The 24,295-nt window shown below is 34.7% G+C and overlaps 1 protein-coding gene across 4 annotated transcripts in view; it reads left to right on the top strand.

The window, feature by feature from the left end:
- The window catches only part of MEF2C (myocyte enhancer factor 2C), an 88,446-nt gene extending 75,340 nt beyond the window's left edge, over positions 1 to 13,106 (top strand). For 2 of the 4 annotated variants that reach the window (XM_006913208.1, XM_006913206.2), the window contains 3 exons: positions 1,924 to 2,053; positions 2,658 to 2,793; positions 8,376 to 13,106. In XM_006913208.1, the coding sequence (XP_006913270.1) occupies positions 1,924 to 2,053; positions 2,658 to 2,793; positions 8,376 to 8,697 (588 nt within the window). In that variant the 3' untranslated portion in view covers positions 8,698 to 13,106. Of the gene's footprint in view, positions 1 to 996; positions 1,021 to 1,923; positions 2,054 to 2,657; positions 2,794 to 8,375 lie in introns of all 4 variants that reach the window. The other 2 variants (XM_006913209.1, XM_006913207.2) reach the window with 2 other exon arrangements.
- Positions 13,107 to 24,295: the final 11,189 nt, after the last annotated feature.

The raw sequence follows: 24,295 nt of genomic DNA, 5'->3' as shown, positions 1-24,295 counted from the left end.
GTTATAAAATCCTATGCATTTTATGAACAAAGGTTATATTTTACATCCAAAAAAAAAAGTTGTGGCACTTGTAACAGTAGATAGATGATAGATAAATAGATAGACGATAGATGATAGATAGATAGATAGGTAGATAGATAGATAGATAGATAGATAGATAGATAGATATGAAACATAAATATAAATAATATCCCCAGACTGTCATTTTTCTTTCTCTTGGGTCTGCAGGGCTAAGATGAAGATAATATTGTGGGATTACATTCAACAACAAAGCGCATCAGTGAGAACACCAGTGTTCTCCAAATTAGCTTTGCTTAAGAGCGAGAACATTTAAAACCAAGATTCAGTAGACAAATTTAGATCATTCCGCAAACACATTTTTTTTTCTTTCTGTGCTCTGTGGCAAGCTTCAGGGTAAAACAGTCCTGCAAGCTGATTAGTTTATTATGGCACAGTGCAGATTAATTTTGAATATCAACCAAAAACAAAAATCACATAATATGCAACATTCCCTTAGGAAAAGACTGGGTCTAATAAATAAAACCTCCAGGGCCATAGCCAAGCAGTGTGGGCCATGCATGGCATGCTGTCTATCAGCAGATTTATGCCGAGTCCTTTAAAACTGATGCTTTCCCAGAGGTTCTGTGAGTGGTCAGCCAGGTCTCTCACTGGCAGCCAGGTGTAGTTCCCCTTTCCCCAGCAAGTGGGGTTTCAAAAGACAACCTTCCCACCTCCCCCCAAAAAAAGAAGCGGTGGTGAAATAATGTTGAGACACTGACCTGTGCTGAAAACTGGATAGATTCACACTTGAGACAAACAGCTCATTAAGGGAAACAAAGAACATCTTTGTAAAGAGTTATCTTTAGAGTCCAGATTTTAAAACTGTTTAAACTGTTGTGTCTATCAGAAAATGCTTTTCCTTGTGTTGAAAAGATTTTGCCCAATTATAAATATTTACAGACACTAATTTATAAAACTCCTTCCCCATGCTCTCAGTCTGAGGATGTTGACCTGCTTTTGGTAAGTGGTGAGAGTGCTCCCCTCGAATATCACAAGCCAGGAGAAATCCAAGGCAACGTTTAGGTGGAGTGGTAGTTCTGGTAAAACGGGGAGATTTCGGGAGCTATCATAGTATGTCAACACTGATTATATTTAAATACCATTAATTTCAAGTAGCACTCACAAGTGAAAAGTATGTGAGGTTATTTATTTTTCTGCCTCAATCTCTGTAGTTGAAGGCCATGTTTTCAATTTATTTTAGGACTTAATTTACAGTAAGATCTAACACATACAAAAAAGACATTTTTAGTTATTTAAAATCACAAAGATACTTATTTTTCTAAGAAATTTAAGTCTCACCATCTTTAAATTTATGTGAATCTTTATTTTAATTTCCTTGCTGTAAGGAGTTAAATATACATGTTAGGTGCTTTTCCATCTCGTTTGAGGGAAGTTTAGAAGTCTGATAAAAGTGGTCAGAGCACCACCTGCTGGTCATAATGGAGCATGAACCTCAACCCATCTGCTCTGCTCTGTGCATAGCACTGAGGATAAAACCATCGTGGTTGATTTTAATTTTTTTTTAATTTGCATTTGAATAAAAACTGAAACAATGGAAGTACAGTATACATATTTCATCAGTTTTCAACATAGTCTGTTTTTACCCATAATAAAGCTATGGTACTTGTTACTAGTTCAGTTGCCTAGGAGATACTGATGTAATGGGTTACTATGGCAACAACTGGTCTCTTGAAGGATTGTAAATGATAGGGTTGGCAGAGTTCATAGAGACACATGTTAAATGATTAATTTCATGAGATTTGTACCAAGTTATATCTTTATGTGCAAAACTAATACTGAAAGCTAACATTTTCAACTTTTTAAAAAATTCCACCAATAATGTCTTTTTATTTACTTTAAAAGAATCAAAGGATAAATAACTCCCAGTCTGCTCAGTCATTGGCTACCCCAGTGGTTTCCGTAGCAACTCCTACTTTACCAGGACAAGGGATGGGAGGATATCCATCAGCCATTTCAACAACATATGGTACCGGTGAGTAGCTTTGCCATGTTCAAATAATACATTAAATACTTTTTTATTAAAAAGCAAGATGAAAAAGATATTACCTTTTTAGTCTGTTAGGGGGAGTTATTTAGAACCTGTGGTGTCCAGAACACTATACCATTACCTGTTCGTTATTAATACAAAGTGAATATCCATATTTTTTAAGTGACTAAAAGTTTTACTAACCCTAAAAATAAAACTGAGTTTAATATAGAAGAACAATTTCAAGGAAAATGAGCTGTTGTTTCTTTGATATAATAGAATGCTCACTTTCTTGGGGTTGTTTAAAAAACATTTCTAGATCATCAAATATGTATAACCACATTGTAGTTCTAATAAACTAGAATTGCAGGCTGTGTTACTTTGAAGCTTTCATGGAATACTTATTTTTTAGTATACAGTATATTTCTTCTAAATGAAAATTGTCTCTGATGCTGTTACTCCTTCTTTTCCCACAGAAGTAAAAAAAACTTACAACAATCATTAAATAATACTAGTAGAATATTATTAAAATTGAAAATGTATATTCTATTCATCATTTGACAATTTCAAAATTGAATATTTTCCCTCATTGTTTTATTTTTTAATCTAGAGTACTCTCTGAGTAGTGCGGACTTGTCATCTCTGTCTGGGTTTAACACCGCCAGCGCTCTTCACCTGGGCTCAGTAACTGGCTGGCAACAGCAACACCTACATAACATGCCGCCATCTGCCCTCAGTCAGCTGGGGTAAGCAATATTACTTCTTTTATAATACACTTTTAGGATGCATTTTTAAATGACAAATGGCAATCTCTAAATAATGTGCTCTAATATCCCATTAGAGGATGTAAAATTTTACTTTATCAAAATCTGAAAGTAATTATCAGATCAATACCTTTCAAGTAGCTTAAATATTACTTTCCTTATTCTTTTAAGAGGAGGGGGAGCTCTGTGATAATGACGTAAATTATTTCCCTATTGTTTTAGGCAATATTTATTTCCACTTCTATTAATAAGAAATGTTTAGTTAAGTTTTCACACAGGTCAGTGGGACATAAGAAGACATTTATAGTAATAAATTCTTTAAGTTTTTGAGATATTTGAGAATCCTCACAGCATAAACCACATAGTTCAGACTACTGCTAACATGAGACACGTAAGGACCAACTATTCCATCGATATACAGATTTCATATATTTATAATACACTTACAGTATAGTCGTATATTTACAGATATTATATGAATATAAATATATATGTATATGTACATACATATACTGATTACCTAAATTTGGGTATAAAAATAATTTTTGTTTTCTGGTCAGAAGATGTGTATTTCTGCCCCCTTGTGGTAGTTTTGAGATATGTCTTTATCATAGAAGTGACTCCTGTCATTAAACTATAGAAGTGTTCAAACCTTTAAAAAGCCTTGAAGTCACAATTCACACTCTTTATAAAACAAATAGCTTTTATTTTAAAGTTTAAAACACTAATCAAAGACTAGATTTTAAGTTCCACTAATGACTCTAAAACTGCAATTAATCTTCAAAAGAAAATACTGGGAGGATATAAAATATTTAAAGATAATAAGTTTTTATATTTTGGAAACATTCTGTATGCCTACTTCACTTTTACTTTTCCGCTGAGCCATTTGGTTAGAATAGTTAGCTAGTTCTACATTCTTATTTCTAAGGAGATAATGAACATAAGACACTGAATAGAATAAAAATCACTGATTGATATCACAACTTCATCACTTTTACCCCTTCCCTGCCCTACCAGCTTTCAGTGGAATTGATGTCACATAGATTAGTGCTCTGGTAATGGACTCTTTGCCCATCTTACTTGTTAGTCACTATTATTGATTTTCAACAACAGTGATTAGTGAGTAGGATGCACCATTGGCTTATGTGCCTCCTACTCACTAATCACCATTGTTGAAAATCTAAACTTTCATGTAATTAAAAAATTCACATAACAGTATCGCTCTGCTTTCTTGAAAGATTGTTAACTTTAAAGATATATTAATTTTGATCAGCAACAGAGGTTTTTTTAGGGCATTTAAATTTTCTCAGAAATGCTAACTATTAAATAGATATTTATTGTAATAACTTTTTCAGGGAATTATCACTAAGCACATCACCACCCAGGCAATCTTAAAAACATACACGTAGCATTACACTGCTGTGGCTCAGCAGTGAATCCACTGTACATGCTTCTTGGCAAAAATAAAGGTAGCTATTTAATTTTCATTTTCTACAAAATTCATCCATTAGAGGACTAGATTTTCTTAGAAATTATCAATGTCAAAAACTATACTAGTTTCCCTGAGTGTGGCTTTCTTTTGTTTTCAGTTACATCTGTCAGTTTGCATTTTACATATAAAACATAATTTTAACTATATTACGATTTTAAAATTATTTTCTATTACATGGAAGAATAATTCTCTGCTGCTCTTAATAGAGACTTGAGAAAATGAGAAAGGAAAGAATGAAACTAGAGAGGAACTGAATAAATACAGCAGCCAAGGATGAAGCATTTTGTTTAGTTTGATTTCTTTCAACACTGATTCTCATGGTACATAATTTGAGTCTGAATTTGGTCTATGAGTTTTTATTGCAATTTTAATCACTTACTTTATCCCTCAGTTAGGATACCATTTACAGTCCTTCTAATTTTGGCTCACCTACTTGTTTACTTTATTCCTTCCCTCCTTCCTCCCCCCTCACTCGCACATACACATACACACACACAAACACACGCACACACACACCGAGTAGCTTTTCAAAACAAGATTTCTTCAAATGAACTAGCACATGCTCACACAATTAAATGTTAAACTTTTTTTAAATCCTAAGTTTTAATACTTATGTAAAATAAATTGTATGAGCCACCTTAATTTCTTACAATGTAAATTAATTTTTAAAATTAATATTTTTCCTAGCTAAAGTAGTCTCATACACTTGTGTGGTGGGTTCACTTCTTTTGGATAGCTACTGTGTTCTAAGCAAAGTAAAATATGTTTCAGCTCCACCAAAGTGGATATTCCCAGCAGCCCAAGACGGTCACTCCAGTTCTTTCTCAAAATTAAAATTACAAAAGAGCTCTTCATACTTTGTTCATGGGAAAACCTTTATTTTTTCAAAGCTATACTTTTAACACTATCTATTATCTGATTTCATCTAAGCAAGTTAGATAAATGACGTAAACTGATTTGATGTAGGGGACAGAAGTGACTAGCAGAAGGAACTTGCCATCAAGGGTTAGTGAAAGTCATTTGAATACTAAGATTTAAGTAAATGGCCCTCCAATTTGTAGGTATTTTTCTCCTACCATCAAAAAACAAGGAAACAAACAAAAAAGGGCAACCTATTTTCTGGAAGCATTTCTATACATCATCTTTGTTGATGTAGGTGTACATACTAAGAGAGGTAACTTTGAGTAAAGACAACTTTTAAAAGGTTAGGTTAAATATAGTTTGATAGTCTAATTTCCAGGCGGAGGAAGTAAGCAATTTGAATAAAACTATTTAGTCATGTTTCATTTCTGAACACTTATGGGGAAAGGCAGGTGTTCTCCCAGTTGGAAGGCATCTGTGCTAGATGAAAACTTGCAGCAGGACTTGATACAGGCAACTTGCGTGTCTGGCTTCTGTCCTCCCACCCACCTCTTTATCACCCACACATATGAAGTATTGTGCAATTACCGTGTCTATAAAAATTTTGTTCTATAAAAATTTTGTTCTCAAGAATAAGTACACCAACATGCTTTTATCTGAACCTAGCATATATAAAGCTAAGTGATTTTATGCTTTTTTTTTTCAATAAAATACTTCCTTGATAACAGAGACTAGTCAATTAAATTTCACTCTATTTTGAATCCTCTACCACAGTATAATGAAGCTGAATCTCAGCTATCACTTACATTTCATTATTGTGGATTTAGAGTTCCCAGAACTACTTAAAATGCTTCATATATGCGTTAAGTGTCAAATGAAATGCCACCAAAAGTTTCGCTTAGAGATTAGCCTGTTTGTTTATAAGAAGGGATAAATAGTAAATATTATGTCTTTTATGGGGAAGAGATGCAGCAAAACCTGTACAAGCCAGTTAATACTGGAAGCTAATGCAGCTTCCAAAAGCTGTATTAAAGAAACAGCATTTTTATTATATTACTTTTTGCTTAATTCATCCATATTAACTGCTTTTACTGGTCCAACACACCAAATAGTTTTTCTCATTTTCCGTGTCCCCTGCCTGCGAAGACACAATCTAAACATCAAAGGGCAGACAAAAGTATTTATTGATATGACACTTTATTTTCAGACTCCTAATTGACATTCATTATTAAACTGTTATGTGATTCATATTAGAGGCATTTCATTAAATTTTACTGAAATGGTCTTTCTTATCCAGAGCCAGGAAAATTCTTTCTTCCAAAAATCAAAAGATAATTTCTTCTGACATCAAAATGAATAATTAAGTCACATTGAACTGAGATAAAGTAGTCCACCATTATGGATCTTTTTGAAATACAGATACTCGCCCATTTTAATATCTTTTTGATTTAATTAAAACTCATAGAAAATCAGTATACTGATACAGACTGTAAAATAAAAACTACAAATAAATATAAGTACAAACTAAATATAAGTACAAACGGGTGATTGAAAATTATTTATACTCCCTGTAGTATCTTGATATAAATGCTAAAACTACTTTGATTCTATAAGATCATAAAAGCCAGAGAAAGAAAAGACTTATTAGGGAAACAAATAATTCTCTGTTATTCTCGACATTAGTTCATCTATTAATAAGAGAAGGAAAGTAATTTTTTGCCAGTAGGTGGTGCCTTTGTATAAAACATCACTCAAAAATAAACTCATTTATGACTAATTTTATATCTCTCTACATCTTGAGCCTGAATTGCATCTTCCAAAAAGCCAGCCCCAAGTTACTCCACCTTTTTTTCTGAAATATATACCCATTTTCTCACTACTTATAATGACATTTTTAATGCCATCTACTTCTCTTCACTGGAAAGTAACATAATCACGTACATGTGTAGGTAGGCTCTTTAAACAAACTTTCCTTTGTTTAAAATGGGTGTGCTATGGATTATTCTTTGCTGTGACTCTTCCTCAGGAAAAGAGATTTCTGTATTCTCTTGACCATGTGGGCAAGTAACGCTGACTCTAGCCTTGGATGTCAGTGCAATCAGAATGTAAGAACTATATAAGCATCTTAAAATTGATATTGGCAGTGTTATTGTGTTTTATCCTGATAAAGTCATTGTGATTGCTGATCTATACTTAAGGGCTTAGGGCTTTTCCCTCCAGAATTTCAAGTACATAAATTCTCCTGTATTTTGGAAAAAGGGCAAGTTATGCTTTCCTGGAACAAATGAGGACTAAGGGTTACAAACACAGTAAAATCACACTAGGTTCTTCCTTACAACCACCTTCCTTAGGCAAATCCAGAGTCACCAACTAATACCAATGATGAATAAGAGGAATGGTACCCTAAGTCCCCCAGCAGGGTGAGACTAGCAATAGGAGGTAAAGTTGAGGTAATTTGTGGAAAACAGACAGCATTTTTATCCCACGTAGCTGAGAAAGGATGAGGAAAGTAAAATTATATCAATTTTAGTGGGGTAGGAAATCTACATGTTTTTAAGCCAATACCTAAAACTGCAGATAATTTTCAATCTCCTTCCTCCTTCCTCCTCTTCCCTTTCTCCTGAGCTTTTCACCAGATATGGTTATAGGTAGCCTTTTATAGATTCTATTCATTTGAAATTTGAATTCTTCACTTTCTCCGAAGACTATGAAACTTAATGTGTACGTGCTTACTAAATCTAGAGAAACATTTATAGCCATAATAAGCTTTTTACAATCATTTTTAAACACCGGCATGAGTAAATCAAGGAAGTCTAATTTAAAAGCTAAACATTGTATCTTAAATCTTAGATTTTATTTTGGAACTAGTCTAGGGAGAAATGCCATGGACACAGAAAATGCTTTTCCAGCATGTCTCGTTAAACCTTTCTGAACCGGTAACCTATTGGTTTAGGGAGCCTATCAGAGACTAGAGGTGTGATTCATGAGCCTGGACCAGTTAAATACTGTAATTACTACTGGGCAAATCAACAGAGGCATCCTAAATCGCTCTAAGAAGGCGATACCCTTACGTGCTTTTAAGCACGTTCTCCTCCCTCTGGTCATGCTCTGGTGTCTATGCGAGTCTTTAAGCTGATGTTTTATGTAATTGTGAGTTCCTGGGGGCTCCAGGCCTCCTCCATCTGTAACTGGGTTTCCTTTCCTCCTACAGAGCTTGCACTAGCACTCATTTATCTCAGAGTTCAAATCTCTCCCTGCCTTCTACTCAAAGCCTCAACATCAAGTCAGAACCTGTTTCTCCTCCTAGAGACCGTACCACCACCCCTTCGAGATACCCACAACACACGCGCCACGAGGCGGGGAGATCTCCTGTTGACAGCTTGAGCAGCTGTAGCAGTTCGTACGACGGGAGCGACCGAGAGGATCACCGGAACGAATTCCACTCCCCCATTGGACTCACCAGACCTTCGCCGGACGAAAGGGAAAGTCCCTCAGTCAAGCGCATGCGACTCTCTGAAGGATGGGCAACATGATCAGATTATTACTTAATAGTTTTTTTTTTTTCTTGCAGTGTGTGTGTGTGCTATACCTTAATGGGGAAGGGGGGTCGATATGCATTATATGTGCTGTGTGTGGAAAAAAAAAGTCAGGTACTCTGTTTTGTAAAAGTACTTTTAAATTGCCTCAGTGATACAGTATAAAGATAAACAGAAATGCTGAGATAAGCTTAGCACTTGAGTTGTACAACAGAACACTTGTACAAAATAGATTTTAAGGCTAACTTCTTTTCACTGTTGTGCTCCTTTGCAAAATGTATGTTACAATAGATAGTGTCATGTTGCAGGTTCAACGTTATTTACATGTAAATAGACAAAAGGAAACATTTGCCAAAAGCGGCAGATCTTTACTGAAAGAGAGAGCAGCTGTTATGCAACATATAGAAAAATGTACAGATGTTTTGGACAGACCCGGCAAAGGGTGGCCATTGGTAAATGTTAGGAACACACCAGGTCACCTAACATCCCGAGACCGCTCACAAACCTGCAGGCATATCATTGGCGTATGGCACTCAATAAAAAGGATCAATGACCATTAAAAGAGGACCATACCTATTTAAAAAATGTGGAGTTTGAGGGCTAACGTATTTAATTAAATAAATAAATAAATAAATCTGGGTCTGCATCTCTTATTAAATAAAAATATAAAAATATGTACATTACATTTTGCTTATTTTCATATAAAAGGTAAGACAGAGTTTGCAAAGCATTTGTGGCTTTTTGTAGTTTACTTAAGCCAAAATGTGTTTTTCCCTCTTGATAGCTTCGCTAATATTTTAAACAGTCCTGTAAAAAACCAAAAAGGACTTTTTGTATAGAAAGCACTACCCTAAGCCATGAAGAACTCCATGCTTTGCTAACCAAGATAACTGTTTTCTCTTTGTAGAAGTTTTGTTTTTGAAATGTGTATTTCTAATTATATAAAATATTAAGAATCTTTTAAAAAAATCTGTGAAATTAACATGCTTGTGTATAGCTTTCTAATATATATAATATTATGGTAATAGCAGAAGTTTTGTTATCTTAATAGCGGGAGGGGGGTATATTTGTGCAGTTGCACATTTGAGTAACTATTTTCTTTCTGTTTTCTTTTACTCTGCATACATTTTATAAGTTCAAGGTCAGCTGTCAAAAGGATAACCTGTGGGTTTAGGACATATCACATTGCAACACCCTAAATTGTTTTTAATACATTAACGATCTATTGGGTCAACTGACATCCATTGTATATATTAATTAGTTTATCTTATGCTATATTTGTTCTTGTTTTTGAATTTTTATCAAATGCAGGGCCCCTTTCTGATCTCACCATTCCACCATGCATCTTGGAATTCAGTAAGTGTGTACCCTAACTTGCCCGTATCCTAAATTATCTGGTTGGTTTTCAGCCTAGAATTTGATATGCTTTTTACAAATATGCCCAGACTAGAGAAGCTGTGTTGGGGCACATGTCCTGCAAATATGGCCCTAGAAACAAGTGATATGGAGTTTACTCGATGCATAAGTTATAAATTCCCACAGAAGAAAAATGTGAAAGACTGGGTGCTAGATAAGAAGGAAGCAGGTAAAGGGATAGTTGCTTCGTCATTCGTTTTGAATTATTTTAACTGACCCTCAACAATCTTGTCAGCAATGTAGGACTGTTGAACAATCCCAGTGTGTCAGGACCCCCAAATGTCACTTCTGCATAAAGCATGTATGTCATCTATTTTTTTCTTCAATAAAGAGATTTAATAGCCATTTTAAGAAATCCCATTAAAGAACCTCTCTATGTCCCTTTTTTTTTTTTTAATTTTTCAAGAAATAATGATGACTCTTGTTTAATATTTGTCTATAAGGGATTAATTTTCAGACCCTTTAAAAAGTGAGTGCCATAAAAGAAGTCGATATAATATATTCTTTAAAAGAGATTTCAGTCTAGGAATGATTTTCCTTCTCTTGGAATGTGAAGATCTGTCGATTCATCTCCAATCATATGCATTGACATACACAGCAAAGAGATACAGACAGTAAGATCAACACTGCTATATCAGGTGTAGGACATCTCTTACCCATTTGTTTTACTTGCACAGTTGCTATGTGTTTCTCATTGTAAAAGGTTGCCGCTGGGTGGCAAAAGCCAGGAGACCTTACTAACTAGGCTATATTTTTCTTAACTTGATCTGAAATCTACAATTAGACCACAATGCACCTTTGGTGGTATCCACGTAGGATGCTAACCTGCCTTGTACTAACATTTTATATACTAAAAAAAAAAAAAAAAAAACCTATTAACCATTTCGCATATCCCACTCAAGGTATCCATGGAACATGAAAGAAAAACATTTCTGCAGAGGAAAAACAAAAAATCATCCCTGAAAATATGCATACACACACATACTCACACATAGAGGGAAGAAAACTAAGAAAATCATTTTCTCACCATCGACTTGATCCCATCCTTATAACGCATCCTTATAACTTGATGTGTATAAAATATGCAAACATGTCACAAATGTTCTTTGTCATTTCCAAATACTTCATCAATATCAGTAGAAACTTAGCAGTGGGTGGGAAAGGGTCATTATGTGAAAATATGAAAAAATAGCCATATTAATTTTTTACCTGAAATTTGCCTCAGCAACAAAGAAAAAGTGAATTTTTAATGCTGAAGATAAAGTAAGCTAAAGTACCAGCAGAAGCCTTGGCTATTTATAGCAGTCTGACAATAGTTTTATAAGAACATGAAAAGAACAGAATCACTTGAAAATGGATGCCAGTCATCTCTTGTTCCCACTACTGAATTCATATAAAGTAGTGGCAAAATAGCAAAGGGATAATCTGAGAATTTTTAAAGATGATTTAATGAAAAGAAGCACAATTCTGATTGTGATGAGTCACTTTTTGTAAACAATCACTGTCTATCTTTTACCCTATACCTTATCTGTAATTTACCATTTATTGTATTTGCAAAGTTAGAATTTTTTTTTTTTTTTTTTTTAATCACAGTAAATCCTTTGTATTCAGGAGTTTAGGGCAGAGCCCTTGAGGAAGTAGTATTTTACATAACCCATCCTAGAGTAACATTTTAGGCAACATTCTTCATTGCAAGTCAAAGAACCATAAGTGGCATTTTACACGGCTACAAGTATTGTTATATCTAATCCTATTTTAAAAGCTTTTTTGGTAATATTAAGCTTAAATACTGGTAACACTGATGCAATATACACAAGCTGCACAACCTGTATATTGTATGCATTGGTGTGTGGAAGGCTGTTCATTTCAACCTTTTTTAAAATTGTGTTTTTTAGTAAAATGGCTTATTTTTTCCCAAAGGTGGAATTTAGCATTTTGTAATGATGAATATGAAAATGCCTATCCTCAGATCACTTTAAGGTTAACTAAAGTGAGAATTTAAAAAATTTTTCAAATACACTTTTTAAAAGAATATCTGCCCTCTCACAATTTTATGTATGTGTCACTCTTACACACTCATCTTTTATCTTAGAAATAGCATTTTTTGCCCCCTTTATTCTTTTGTTTGATTTTCCAGAGAGTTAATGCTTGTAATTCTTTCTTTTAAAAAAAAAATGGGTTTTTTTTGTTTTTTTCTTTAAAGAAGCAGCAGCCACTTGAACTCTCAATAAAGGCTGCTGTTTAAGCATGGCATATTTCATCTGTTCCCGTCTGTGCCATCTGCTGTGATGTCGTCACTTGTATGGCGTGAATTTCCTACCACTACAGATCTTTTGAAGATTGATGGAATACTGGTGTCTGTTAGAATGCTTCAGACTACAGATGTAATTAAAGGCTTTTCTTAAATATGTTTTCACCAAAGATGTGGAGCAATCCAGGCCACATATCTTCTACATTAAATTTGTCCATTTTGGTTATTTTCATAATCGGGTATTGCATTTGCCTTCCCTAGTCATACCTCAAATTGATTCATACCTCAGTTTAATTCAGAGAGGTCAGCTAAGTGACAGATTCTGTTGTGGTTTGAATGCAGTACCAGTGTTCTCTCAGAGCAAAGTAGACCTGGGTCACTATAGGCATAGGACTTGGATTGCTTCAGATGGTTTGCTGTATCGTTTTTCTTCTTTTTCTTTTTTGGGGGACTTGTTTCCATTAAATGACAGTAACTAAAATAGCTTGTAAATGAGGGCATACAAGCATTTGCAACAAATATTCAAATAGAGGCTCACAGCGGCATAAGCTGGACTTTGTCGCCACTAGATGACAAGATGTTATAACTAAGTTAAACCACATCTCTGTATCTCAAGGGACTTAATTCAGCTGTCTGTAGTGAATAAAAGTGGGGAATTTTCCAAAGTTTCTCCTGCTGGAAATAAGGTATAATTTGTATTTTGCAGACAATTCAGTAAAGTTACTGGCTTTCTTAGTGATGCAGTGTCTGTGGTGCATTTTTTTTAATTAATGTTTTGCTGTTTAAATTTATTTCACTTTATCATGTTTTTTTGAAAAAGTAACTTCTCCCACAAGTGCAAGTGAGCTTTCTCAATTTTCAACTCAAAATACTCAAAAAGGGATATTTGTATTTTGGAGGGAAGACGGGTATCAATTGGATCATAGTTCCTGGGGTAATATATGTATTCAGCCAGTGTGGGAAGTTCAAGTTTCTTATGAAGTGGTTCGACTTCTTTCTCAAATCAGTATTTGACAGTCTTTGATGACTTGCATAAAGGCACAGAATTTTCCAGAAGTTATACATTTTTAGAAACTATAAAATATATCCATTACCAAATTTAATTATGATTTGAATGTCCTTAGAACAATCAATGTAAAGACTAATTTAGAAACTGAAAAGGAAAATGAGGCACTGGCCAGCCAACTGGAGATCTTGGACCTATGCATTAGCAATGATTCCTGCTCTAATGAAAAAAGGAATGATGCTGGGGAAAACATTATATATGACTTAAAAATAGCAGTGCTTTCCTCTCTGTTCTCTTTATTTGACTTCAGCAAAAATTTATTAAGCAATTATTATGTATAACTCAGGTGGTAGATTCTAGGATGAATGAATATAAAGCCCTTGCTCTTAAGAAACTTACAAATTAATGGGAAATTAAGAGACCAATAAGAAATAGAAAGTGTTCTCAGAGACTTCTGTCAAATGAAGGAGGGAACTACTTTGGCCATCTTTGGAGCAGAGCAGAGGCCCTGAGCGTGAACACTTCATAATCTGCCCAACAAAGGCAATCTTTGATTTAAAAGAGTTAAGATTGTCAAACTTCAGCAAATAATTAGGTTAATAGTAGGCATGATGGTAGATAAGGAATAGTTGAAGTTTACTGTTTTAAGCTTAAATGATTAAAATGTCCAGTAATGTCCAGATTGGAAATGGAGAGGTCACTGCTTTGTGAGAAAGGTAATTCATCCAGTTTTCAGCATATTTGGTTTGACTTATATACAAGTAGAATATGAGAATGTTGTAAATATATACATGAACTCAGGATACCAGCTAATGCCGAAGATAATGTTTCAGATGTTGCAAACAGGGAGGTAATAGTGACAACCATGCCTGTATATGAGCTTGCTTAGAAAAGGATGTTGAAGAGCGAAAACCTACTGAGGCCCTATGAAGGAATCAAGGAGCTGTCAGACAGAAAGCCAAAGAGTTCTGTCAAGGCAAGAAGAGGTTTCAAAGAAAAAGAAAAAAAAAAAGCAATCAATACAGTGTCAAATGCTTTATTAGGATCACAGAGAGAGAAGATCAAGGAAGGAACTTTGGCCTTGGATGGTATCTGAAAATCATTTCAATAAAATGTTGTGGGAGAGTAGAAGGACCATAAGAGGTTGTCTAGCAGATGTTGTAAAATTTCAGGAAGCAAGTATTAACTAATCTTTAGTGACGTTTGAGATTAAAAGAAGAAAGTTTGTGTTAGCATGGTCTAGGATGAAGGGAAAGATTATAAAAAGACCAGGTGGTACCTGAGCGTGCTTGTGGGCTGAGAGTCTGAAGCAGGCAAAAGGTAGACATGAACCATCCTAACCAAAGGCTGGTTACACTTTGTGCCCCATAGGCACAATTTGGATGTGGTTCTTTTATTTCAATGATGTTTGGGAGTCTGGATTTTAATGAGCTACTGAATTTGATAAAAAGTGTCTGAACAGAGCATCTGAGTTTTCAATTTATAAATTGAGAAAGCCCCTTTTCCATTTTGTTTGCACATTACTATGGCATCTTTCCTAACACTATCCTTATGGACAGACTTTTAAGAAAGATCTAGTAATGAAAGAAGAAAGCCAAGTTCACTTCCCCATATGTCTCCCCTGAATTCCCACTGTACATATTTCCTGAGAGCAAATATCTCTATCTCCCAAAATGAGGCTATTCCTTTGACCTCTCCTCTCCCAGTCACAGCTTCTTTCCTGGGGGACTTTCACCTGAGAGTTACACTTAGGAAAACATGTAAGAAAATGTTCATAGTTTCTGGCCCTAAAGTGGTTTCTGGTTTTTGCAGCAGCTTTGTCAGATCATCAGCTCCATCACATCCCCAGTCTTGATCAGCTCAGACGTGGGGAATCTCCAGTCTTAAAGTACCCATTGCTTATAGCCAACCTCTGCTCTGGGCAAAATAGAGGTGATAATCACCTTCGAATCTGATGACAAGGTCCAAGGCGAGGGTGAGGAAACATGAACTACCTGTGGGGCAATATCGCACTGAACGCAAATTAGTTAAGAGAGCACTTTACCCAAACACTCCACCACCTGATATGCAGGGTCCATGTCAGTTCTCTTGCCCTTCTTTAAAGAGGAAACTAATGCCCAGAAGGTTGCAAAGGCATGACAACCAGAGGAAACGAGCTGAAGCTGGTGTGTGGATGGGGCAACATACGGAGTACCTTCTCTGCGATGGCCTTGACCTACATTATCTTCTTTAACCTGCTCATTAATACTGGATGCAGTTTTCCCAGAGGTCAACTAGTCTCCTAGTTGAGATTCAAACCAGCTTTGCTCTTCACAAGCTAAGTAGCATTTGTCAAATTATTTATTCTAAGCATAGATTTTCTCTTTGCACTAACTCACAGGGTTGTTCTGAGGCCCAACTTGGATGTTTATAGGTACTAATCACTGAGAAGATCAGAATCCTACTCCCCTACAAAATAAACATGACCCTTCTCTGTAAAATAAATCAACAAAGTTTGGATTTTTCCTATAATACTTAAAATGTGCTTTTTTATTTCTTAGCACTATCACATTCTTTCTCAAAGGACAATTTGGTATGCCCCTGCTTTGCTGATGCCCAAAGCACATACTCTACTTATGAAGACAGCAGGGCTTTGCAGTGTTCATCTCACAGCTTCTTCTTGTGGTGCTAAATATATCAACACAGATTTTTCTAAAAGCTATAGTTATAGGAAGAAAATGACCTTCTTCAAGCATTTATTTTATAAATATGCCATACAAAATGCTTGTTTCTCTTTACAAATAAGAGCCAGTTGGGAAATGCAAACTTATTTGTATGCAAAAGTTTATATGTGTAGTACTCACAATGAAAATATTGGGAAGGTATCCATCGATAAAGGAACGTGTAAAAAAAATGTGGTACATCAATACAATGGAATACTATAAAACAGTTTAAAAAACAAAACAAAACACCATCTATGTACTGACATGGAAATTTTCCTGGATATATTGTTAGATAAAAAAGCAACAATGGAACAGTGTATACAGTATGCTAACTTTCAGGTAAAAATACGGGATGCAAAAATAATAAGTGTTCTTATATTTGCATAAGGAAACACTGGAAGGATATGCAAAGAAAACAACAAAGAAGTTAACAAAGTGATGATGGGTTGGGGAAAGGGAGGAACAGGGTGGAAGCAAGACTGGAAAGCATATACTTTTTAATACTGTTTTCACTTTTGAACTATATGAATATACTAATTCAAAAAGAGAAATGTTTTAGTTTAGACATAAATCCTTCCTAACAAATGTAAATGCTGCATAGAGTGGATTAATAGTAAGCTCTCTTCTGACCAAAGAAGCCTTTGGAAAATATCGATGTGTAGAGCAAATCTCAGAATGGTGGGGGTGTGTTTAGAGTTCTCCAGGTGCAGAAACCTTCAGCTGTCATCTTCAGCCAAGTGACAGGAAAGAATCTTAAAGTTAGGAGTTTCTTCTCCATTGACTACACAAGCCAGCTAAAAAACCTTACTAATGCAAAAAGTTTCCCATAGTTAAATCACGAATATTCTTTCCTAAGATTATTTGGGTTTATTTTTCTATACCATTTTCTCAGCTACTCACCTATTTCTTTTTCAAAACTGAAATCAGAATTAATCCCATAAGGTTTAATTTACCCTGCTTGATCAAGAATCTATTTATTCTATTGAGCCATCTAATTTTAAGACAGTAAAATCTAGAGATTTAGGATGGATTTTAGTTAAACTTGCAGCTGCTTCAGTTGCTATCATTGTAAGCTGTTCCCACATGTGACAAGCCCAGCTATGTTAGAACTCAGAAAACGTGTCATCCTAACCAACTTTTGTGTCCATAACAATCAACTGAAATAGCATGAAGAGTATGTCATTTTTGGTAGTTTCTAATTCATTAGCTAAATTTCCAAGTAAAATTTGGAAGGCTCAAAATAATATAACTTTTTCACCATTTTTTCCTGTCCTCCATATTTACTATCCTGGTTTATGTTTTGTGCATGCATAAAATTCTATCATGTTAAAGAAACATGTTAAAGAAATTATTTGGCCAAATCAAAAAATATTCTCTACTTCAGAGTTCTGTCCTTTATCTATCCAAATGGATAATACTTTCCACCACCTCTCCCCCTAAATTCTTTGTTAATAGTGGTATTTTTCCTTTGAGTTAAATTATTAAGAAAGAACCCAGAAAAAAATGGTTTCTTATTTTAAATAATTCATTCTCTCCAGAATCCTCTTTAAAAATACCGACAACAATATAAGAACATATATAGCAGCCCTTGAGAGCTCACCTACCTTGATAAGGCTCAATTTTCTTCCTGCCTTTAACATGCATTTTGTCATAAAAAAAGAAAGTACTGTGGAATATAGAATCAAGAAATAGGAGATAGAATGCATTGAACTTCTACATTTAGAAAATGATATACTACTAGTTATTAGATAAATGTAACTAATGTTGGTGCTAATTGTGATAATGATTATTAAAAATATCACTCATTAAAATGTATGTGAGGATTATGTTGAGTGGAATAAGCTGAACACAAAATAGCCTACTGTATAACTCCATACTAGTCTTGCAACACAGAAGCAGACAGAACTCACCTACAGTAATACAAATCAAAACAGCTGTTGACCAGGGGAGTGGGGTGGGGGAGGTAGGAAGATGGGTGAGAATTGACTGGAAGTAGCACAAAAAGACTTTCTGAGGGTTGTGGAAATGTTCTATATCTTGAATGGGATACTTTGTCAAAATTCATCTAATCGTACATTTAAGATCTGTAAACTTTACTCTGTGTAAAATTTGCCTTAATTAAAAAAATGCCTATGTGAAGAGTAAACTCAGGTTCCGAATATTATATAAGAAATTATGTAATATATAATAAATATTTTATATATTTAATATATAATATATAATAATGTATAAGAATGAGTAGTAGGAGCTATTGCTCCTTGGTGCTTCTTCCTATTGAAGTGTAGTAGGCCTGTTTCAGTACAGATAATCCTCATACTTCCATCAAGCCTCAATTCGAATCAAGATAAACTCAAAATTATTTTTTCTCTTAAATACCTTGAACAGATTCCTCCACAATATTTGTTGCAAAATATTCACAATATTCATAAATAAAGAGGGGTAAACTTCAGTTCAATCTTCACCAAATGATCACAAATGCTAAAAGGTAGAGGTAAATTAATATGATTACATCGAGACTGACTACGTAATACAACGATGTACATCAAGTAAATCAACTACTTCAAGGATGAAGGCATTATGTATTCTAGAATGTTAAATGACTTGATGATTTTGCTATCGAGAGTCTTAGACCATATTCTTACCAAGTCTTGCTCAATATAATGTTAAACCTCAGAAGAGAAAAGAGAATGAGAAAGCTGGAATGTTGATCTTCTGTTTCTAGACTGTTCAAAAAAAGATTTCATCTGTTTTTTTTTCCCCAGGGAAATTATTTGAAGCTGCAATACGCATAGAATCAAAAGTGATAGTAAAACGCACCAGTAATAGAAAACCACGTTCCTATAAAATTGATCATCCATTTATCCACCCCTTTAGGGTTAAATAAAGGGCAACACAAATGAAAATAAAAAGCCCAGGTGTGTTTTGAGGCGCTCTTAGTGAAATTAAGTGCAAGGCCTATCTACTTTAGTACCCTGAAGCTACCAGTGGGGGAACATTGCATTCTTCCCTTAAGGATTAAGAAAAAACAAATTATTAAGGAAAAAAAAAAGATCTCAAAGCATTAAAACATAAAATATTTTTCATAAAGTATTAGGGGCTATTTTTTCATGCATTTAACTAAATACATGTATGTAACTGATTGACCATCAGCATTCACACACACACACACACACATTCCTACACAACACACATATATACACATATATAAATAATATATAGTTAACAAACATGAATCAGATAAATTCAACAGCAGAAAAGAGGCCTTGATTTTATGCACATGGATATGTCTCAGAATATAAGCTCTATGAGAGCTTAACCCAAATCATTTATATATAAGGGGCTGTGTAATACTTACAAATCCCGTCTCCTATATGTTGCATCTTATTTCACCCAGGACCCTGGAGGAACTTGTCTGAAAGAATTCTAGCTAATTGAAAAGTCTGCAATACCAGCAAGAACTCATATCTACAAGCAGAAAAAACCCTGAGTTATTTAAGTTGGCTAAAAAAATTTAGTCAAAGCAAGTTAGAATCTTCAATAATCCTAAATTGAAAGACCAGATACTATCTAGGTAACATACTTTTGTACATTATTACTACACATTAATGTGAAGTTTAAGTAAGAAAAGGAGGAAGAAACAATTACATGTTATCATGTGTTTATTTGGTTTTTTCCTACAGATTATTATTCTTGAATGGTGAACTTTAAGGATTTTTGAACAGTGAGCTGATGAATTTCTTATTCTTCCATTACCAAACGCATACATTCAGGAAATGATGCCAACTTAGTGGAAAGTTTGACATAACTTTTAAAAAGTTGCCAAGAAACCAAATATGTAAATTCATTCAGACTTTGACCATGAATTTTTTCTTTGTTGAAGAAGATGATGACTGAGCAAGAGATGGTCTTTTCAGCCATTTGTGACTAAAGGACATGACAGAGATGGCTGTGGTGCTGTCTTTGTTTTTCCCCTCATCAAGCAAATAGTTATTAAATTCTGGATGCAGAACACCAGTATTTTAGGTGCTTTGAAAAATAAAATAATATTTCTAAAGTACAGCTTCTTTTGTCAAGGCATTTGAAACTAGGATATCATGAAGAGTTAGAAATATCATCTGTTACTGTGGCAAAGAGCCAAGCCAACCAGTCCCTACTGGACAGGCGTCCAACCAAACATCTTGGCTGGTTTACACCCATCCCTTGCCAACTGAACAAAGTAGTTTGTATGGTGGTAGTAGTAGTAACACATGGGTTATAGCATAAGCAATATCATCAAAGCAGATCTCTAGGTAAAGATAAAATATATACTACAAAGTTAAGCAAGAAAGGAAGCATGATAACTACAAAAATCAAGGCTATTTTGTGTGCACAACAACAGAAGTTATTTTCTTTTATTTCAGTTAAATGAGTAGTAACATTTTTCTAAAAACAAAGGCATCAGATTAAGGAAATTTTACCTTCTGTATATTAATAACTATATTGTTGTTTCCTATGTTTAGATTTTGTATTTACGTACCTCTTCTAACTGGTAATTTTCAAGTTTTTCAATTTGGCAAGCTAGAATTGAATTTTAAATTGTGATAATGACAGTTTAAGGGTCTATGAAACACTGCATTCCTGAAGTGACGTGTCTTTCCATTGTGTTTATTTTACACCGAAAAAATTAATTTACTGACAGAGAAGTCATTTTTTAACCCAGTTTATAAAGTAAATCTCTTTGGGCACACCTAGTGCACATTCTTCTCTTTCAGATTCTGCAAACAGCAAGAGCTCCTTTTCTTCTTCAGAAATGTCAGAAGGAGGAGGGGCAGGCTGGATATTGTGACACTGTTCTACGTTGATGTAATATTCAGTCCTAGGCTTTGTATTTCTGGAAGCTCCATAACAATGTGGAATGCTATCCTGTGTTTTCCTCCTCCTGTGTTTCTGAAGTCTGCATGTGTGCCCACGCACATGTGTGTGGTAACACAGATAACTGATTGAGTAAGTCTTGAAGTTAAAACCCTCACTTTACAGTCTTGGTATCACCAATCTTGCAGCTGCTTCTCTTCTTTGTTTAAGAAAACTGTATTTTATGTAAATACAACACTGGAATCATGTAGTAACACTGCAGTTACATCTCCTGACCAAATGACAAGACTCAGTTATGAGCCAAATACAGACTTAATGCATTAAAAATGAGGCAGTCAAGATCTTGGTGTAACTAGCCTTGAGGTAAAATTCAAAGAGACATTATTTTTTTAGAGTAGGAAACCAATTGGAGAAGTCCTTACATAATGTGTAATGATAGCATTGGTTCCAGAAAGAAGTAATGAAAAGCATAGCTCAGTTAAACCCATAAAATGTGTTTAGGTAAAAATCACTAAACCTTCACTAAGCAATAAATGCTTCCTTGAAGAGCGCAGTCAGAACACTTGTCCTAAACACTCATGAAGAGCCAGGCACAAAGCGCTTGACAGCCATGATGTCCTGATGTTGGGGCCATCCAACACTTTCTCTTGGAGAGTCCTACCTAGGTCTGCTCTCTACAGGAAATGCCTGTGCTTCAGGCCATTCTCACCCAACTTCTGGGAATAAAACCTGTAAGTCTACCCTCTATTGTTCCAAGAAACAAATTCATGCCACTTTAATAATAATAATAATAATAATAATAATAACAACAACAACAACAGCAGCAGCAGCAGCAGCAGCTGACACTACCATGTCTTACTATATGCCAGACATTAAGTGCTTTACATATATTAAATCCTCATTGAATCCTCACAACAACTTTATGAGGTAGGCACAGTTTTATAGGTGAGCTAAATTAAAGCACAGAGGGGTTAAGTAACTTGCCACAAAATCATCCAGTTTGCAAATCAGGAAGCCAGGATTTGAATGAGATGGTATGATTCTATAACTCTTAATCTGTAAATGCTGGGAGTTAATGCACTGATCCTTTCTAGGGTGTCTGCCCTTCCCCTCACCAGTTTAATGAGGTTCATTCAAAAGATAAGAATTTTAGGTATTATATCAGATCAAGGTGAAGCTTTACAAGCCAGTGGAATTATAAGCAAATCTCCATCATTCCTTCAAGAGCCAGAAAGGGACTCGTGCTTCCAGGAACTAGCTAGTTTCAAGAACTCTTTCTGAAGTTCACTTAAAAATTGAATCTAGGAGATATAAAATAAATATTACAAGGAATACCAGTTATTTTTAAGGAGTTAAGTCCCAGAACCCATATAACTGTAATAAAAAAGAAACAAGAAAGTTTCTAAGATGTTCTACAGGATTTGAAGGAAAAATCCACATGGCAAATGTACTTATTCAAGACAACTGTTTAGGCAAAGCCCGTGTCAGTTTCGGTCTTTGTGACAAGGCTTGGACAAATAGTAAAAGTAGTTAAAGTGTCAAATATGGTACACAATGAAAATCAAAAAGGGGAAAATGTGAGAGTCAATGTTTGGACAATTGATATAAAAAAATATGGGTACAATATGGCAGAAGGTGAAAAAAAGGTGGCTTCCCCTACAAATGCAATATGCTCAATGAAAGAATGTTTTATTTGGGGATGTCAACAGTCAGCCTAATCTGAAAACCCAACCATCAAGTGCCAGATGAGGAGTGCAAAAATGCCAAGAAACATAGCAAGAGGTAAAGAGAGCCAATAGAAAAAACTCCCATCTTGTGGCAGTTTTATGAATAGGATTTACATAGAAATCAAGGGCTAATAATGAGAGCATACAAATTACTGTGGAAAATGATGATTAGTGATAATAATTGTTCGAGAAAACATGTGTGTCACCTGCCTCTAAATGGTAATTTATGTTAGACTAATGAATAATTCAAGTCCCCAGGCTTAGGACAGACCCTGCTGTTGTTACTAACTACTTTCTTAGGAAAAGAAGAGAGCGCTGTAACTAAATAACGCCCCCCGCCTCCCAGAGTAAACTATCCCTCACCAGCAATTCCTTCATTGCCACTGACTGTCTGGTTGCACTGGCTGAGGCCTGAACATCTCTAGCTCTTTTTCTCTCTCCTTCTCCAACGTCTTCCCACTCTAGTTTGTTTATCTTGCTCACCTTCAAAATCTAAATAAAATAAATGGCTTATAATCCCTATATTTTCATAAACATAAAAGGTTTATTATATAAAATGTGTAAGACTTTGAAAGAAAACATACAAAGGAATAATCTACTTGGAAAATTAGAGGGAGAATAGTTTGAATATTGACCACAGTGCTCAGAAAAAAATATATATATATTTTATTTAGTTTCTCTGCAAACTTGTGTTCCAAAAAATAAAATGCATTAGTAGTGCTATTACAAAAATTATTTTAAGATCAACAAAGGCATTAATAAAGGCATTAATGAAACAGAGAAGCTGCCATCACCAGTCTTCCCAAATGAGGTATCATGATATCACATTCTCTAAAGAAAAGAGGAATAGGTCTGATATAGACTAAACCCAAGATTTGTATGTTGAAACTTAATCCTCAATGAGATGTTATTAAGGAAATGAGGCCTTCAGAAGATGATCAGGTCATAAGGGCAGAACTCTCATGAGATTAATGCCCTTATAAGAAAGATCCAGAGAGATCCTTTGCCTCTTCTGTCTTGTGAGGTTATAGCGAAAAGATCACAGTCTATGAAACAGAGAGTGGGCCCTCACCAGACACTAATATGCTTTGATCTTGGATTTCTATTGTTCATAAGCCACTCCATCTATGATATTTTGTTATAGTAGTCCAAAGGGATTAAGACAAGGCTCAAAGATTTTAAATATATTTGAGTGGTAAGTTTCCATACCTCTTATTGTATGACATTTGTAATTAAAGGAGCACAAATTGACTTAGTAAAAATCAGCTATTAATTCTCAATAGTGTATCTTTTTAACAGATAAGCTATAGAAATATTTAGATAGTATTTTCCTTAGTTTTTTTGTCTGTTTTGTTGTAGGTGTTATTTGTTTCAGCAGAAGCAATTTTTTTTTTTTTACATTTCCTGTATCATCTGAATTTCTAGGAGAAAGACAGCAAGAATAAATAAAGAGAAGGAGGAGAAGGAGGAGGAGGCTCAAGAAAAAAAAATGGTGAGAAGAAAGGAAAGAGAGAGAAAAGGAAGAAGGAAGGGAGGAAAAGAAGAAGGAAAAAAAGAAAAAGAAGGGAGCACATTAAAAGCATTCTCCCTCCAAATATTTAAAAGCATTGAGGAAATTTTAGAAATATGCATGGCGTCTTAC

This window comes from Pteropus alecto, unplaced genomic scaffold (genome assembly GCF_000325575.1).
Source record: "Pteropus alecto unplaced genomic scaffold, ASM32557v1 scaffold20, whole genome shotgun sequence".
Classification (NCBI taxonomy): domain Eukaryota; kingdom Metazoa; phylum Chordata; class Mammalia; order Chiroptera; family Pteropodidae; genus Pteropus; species Pteropus alecto.
The sequence above is the reverse complement of the archived record's forward strand: the minus strand, read 5'-3'. Positions and strand labels throughout refer to the sequence as shown.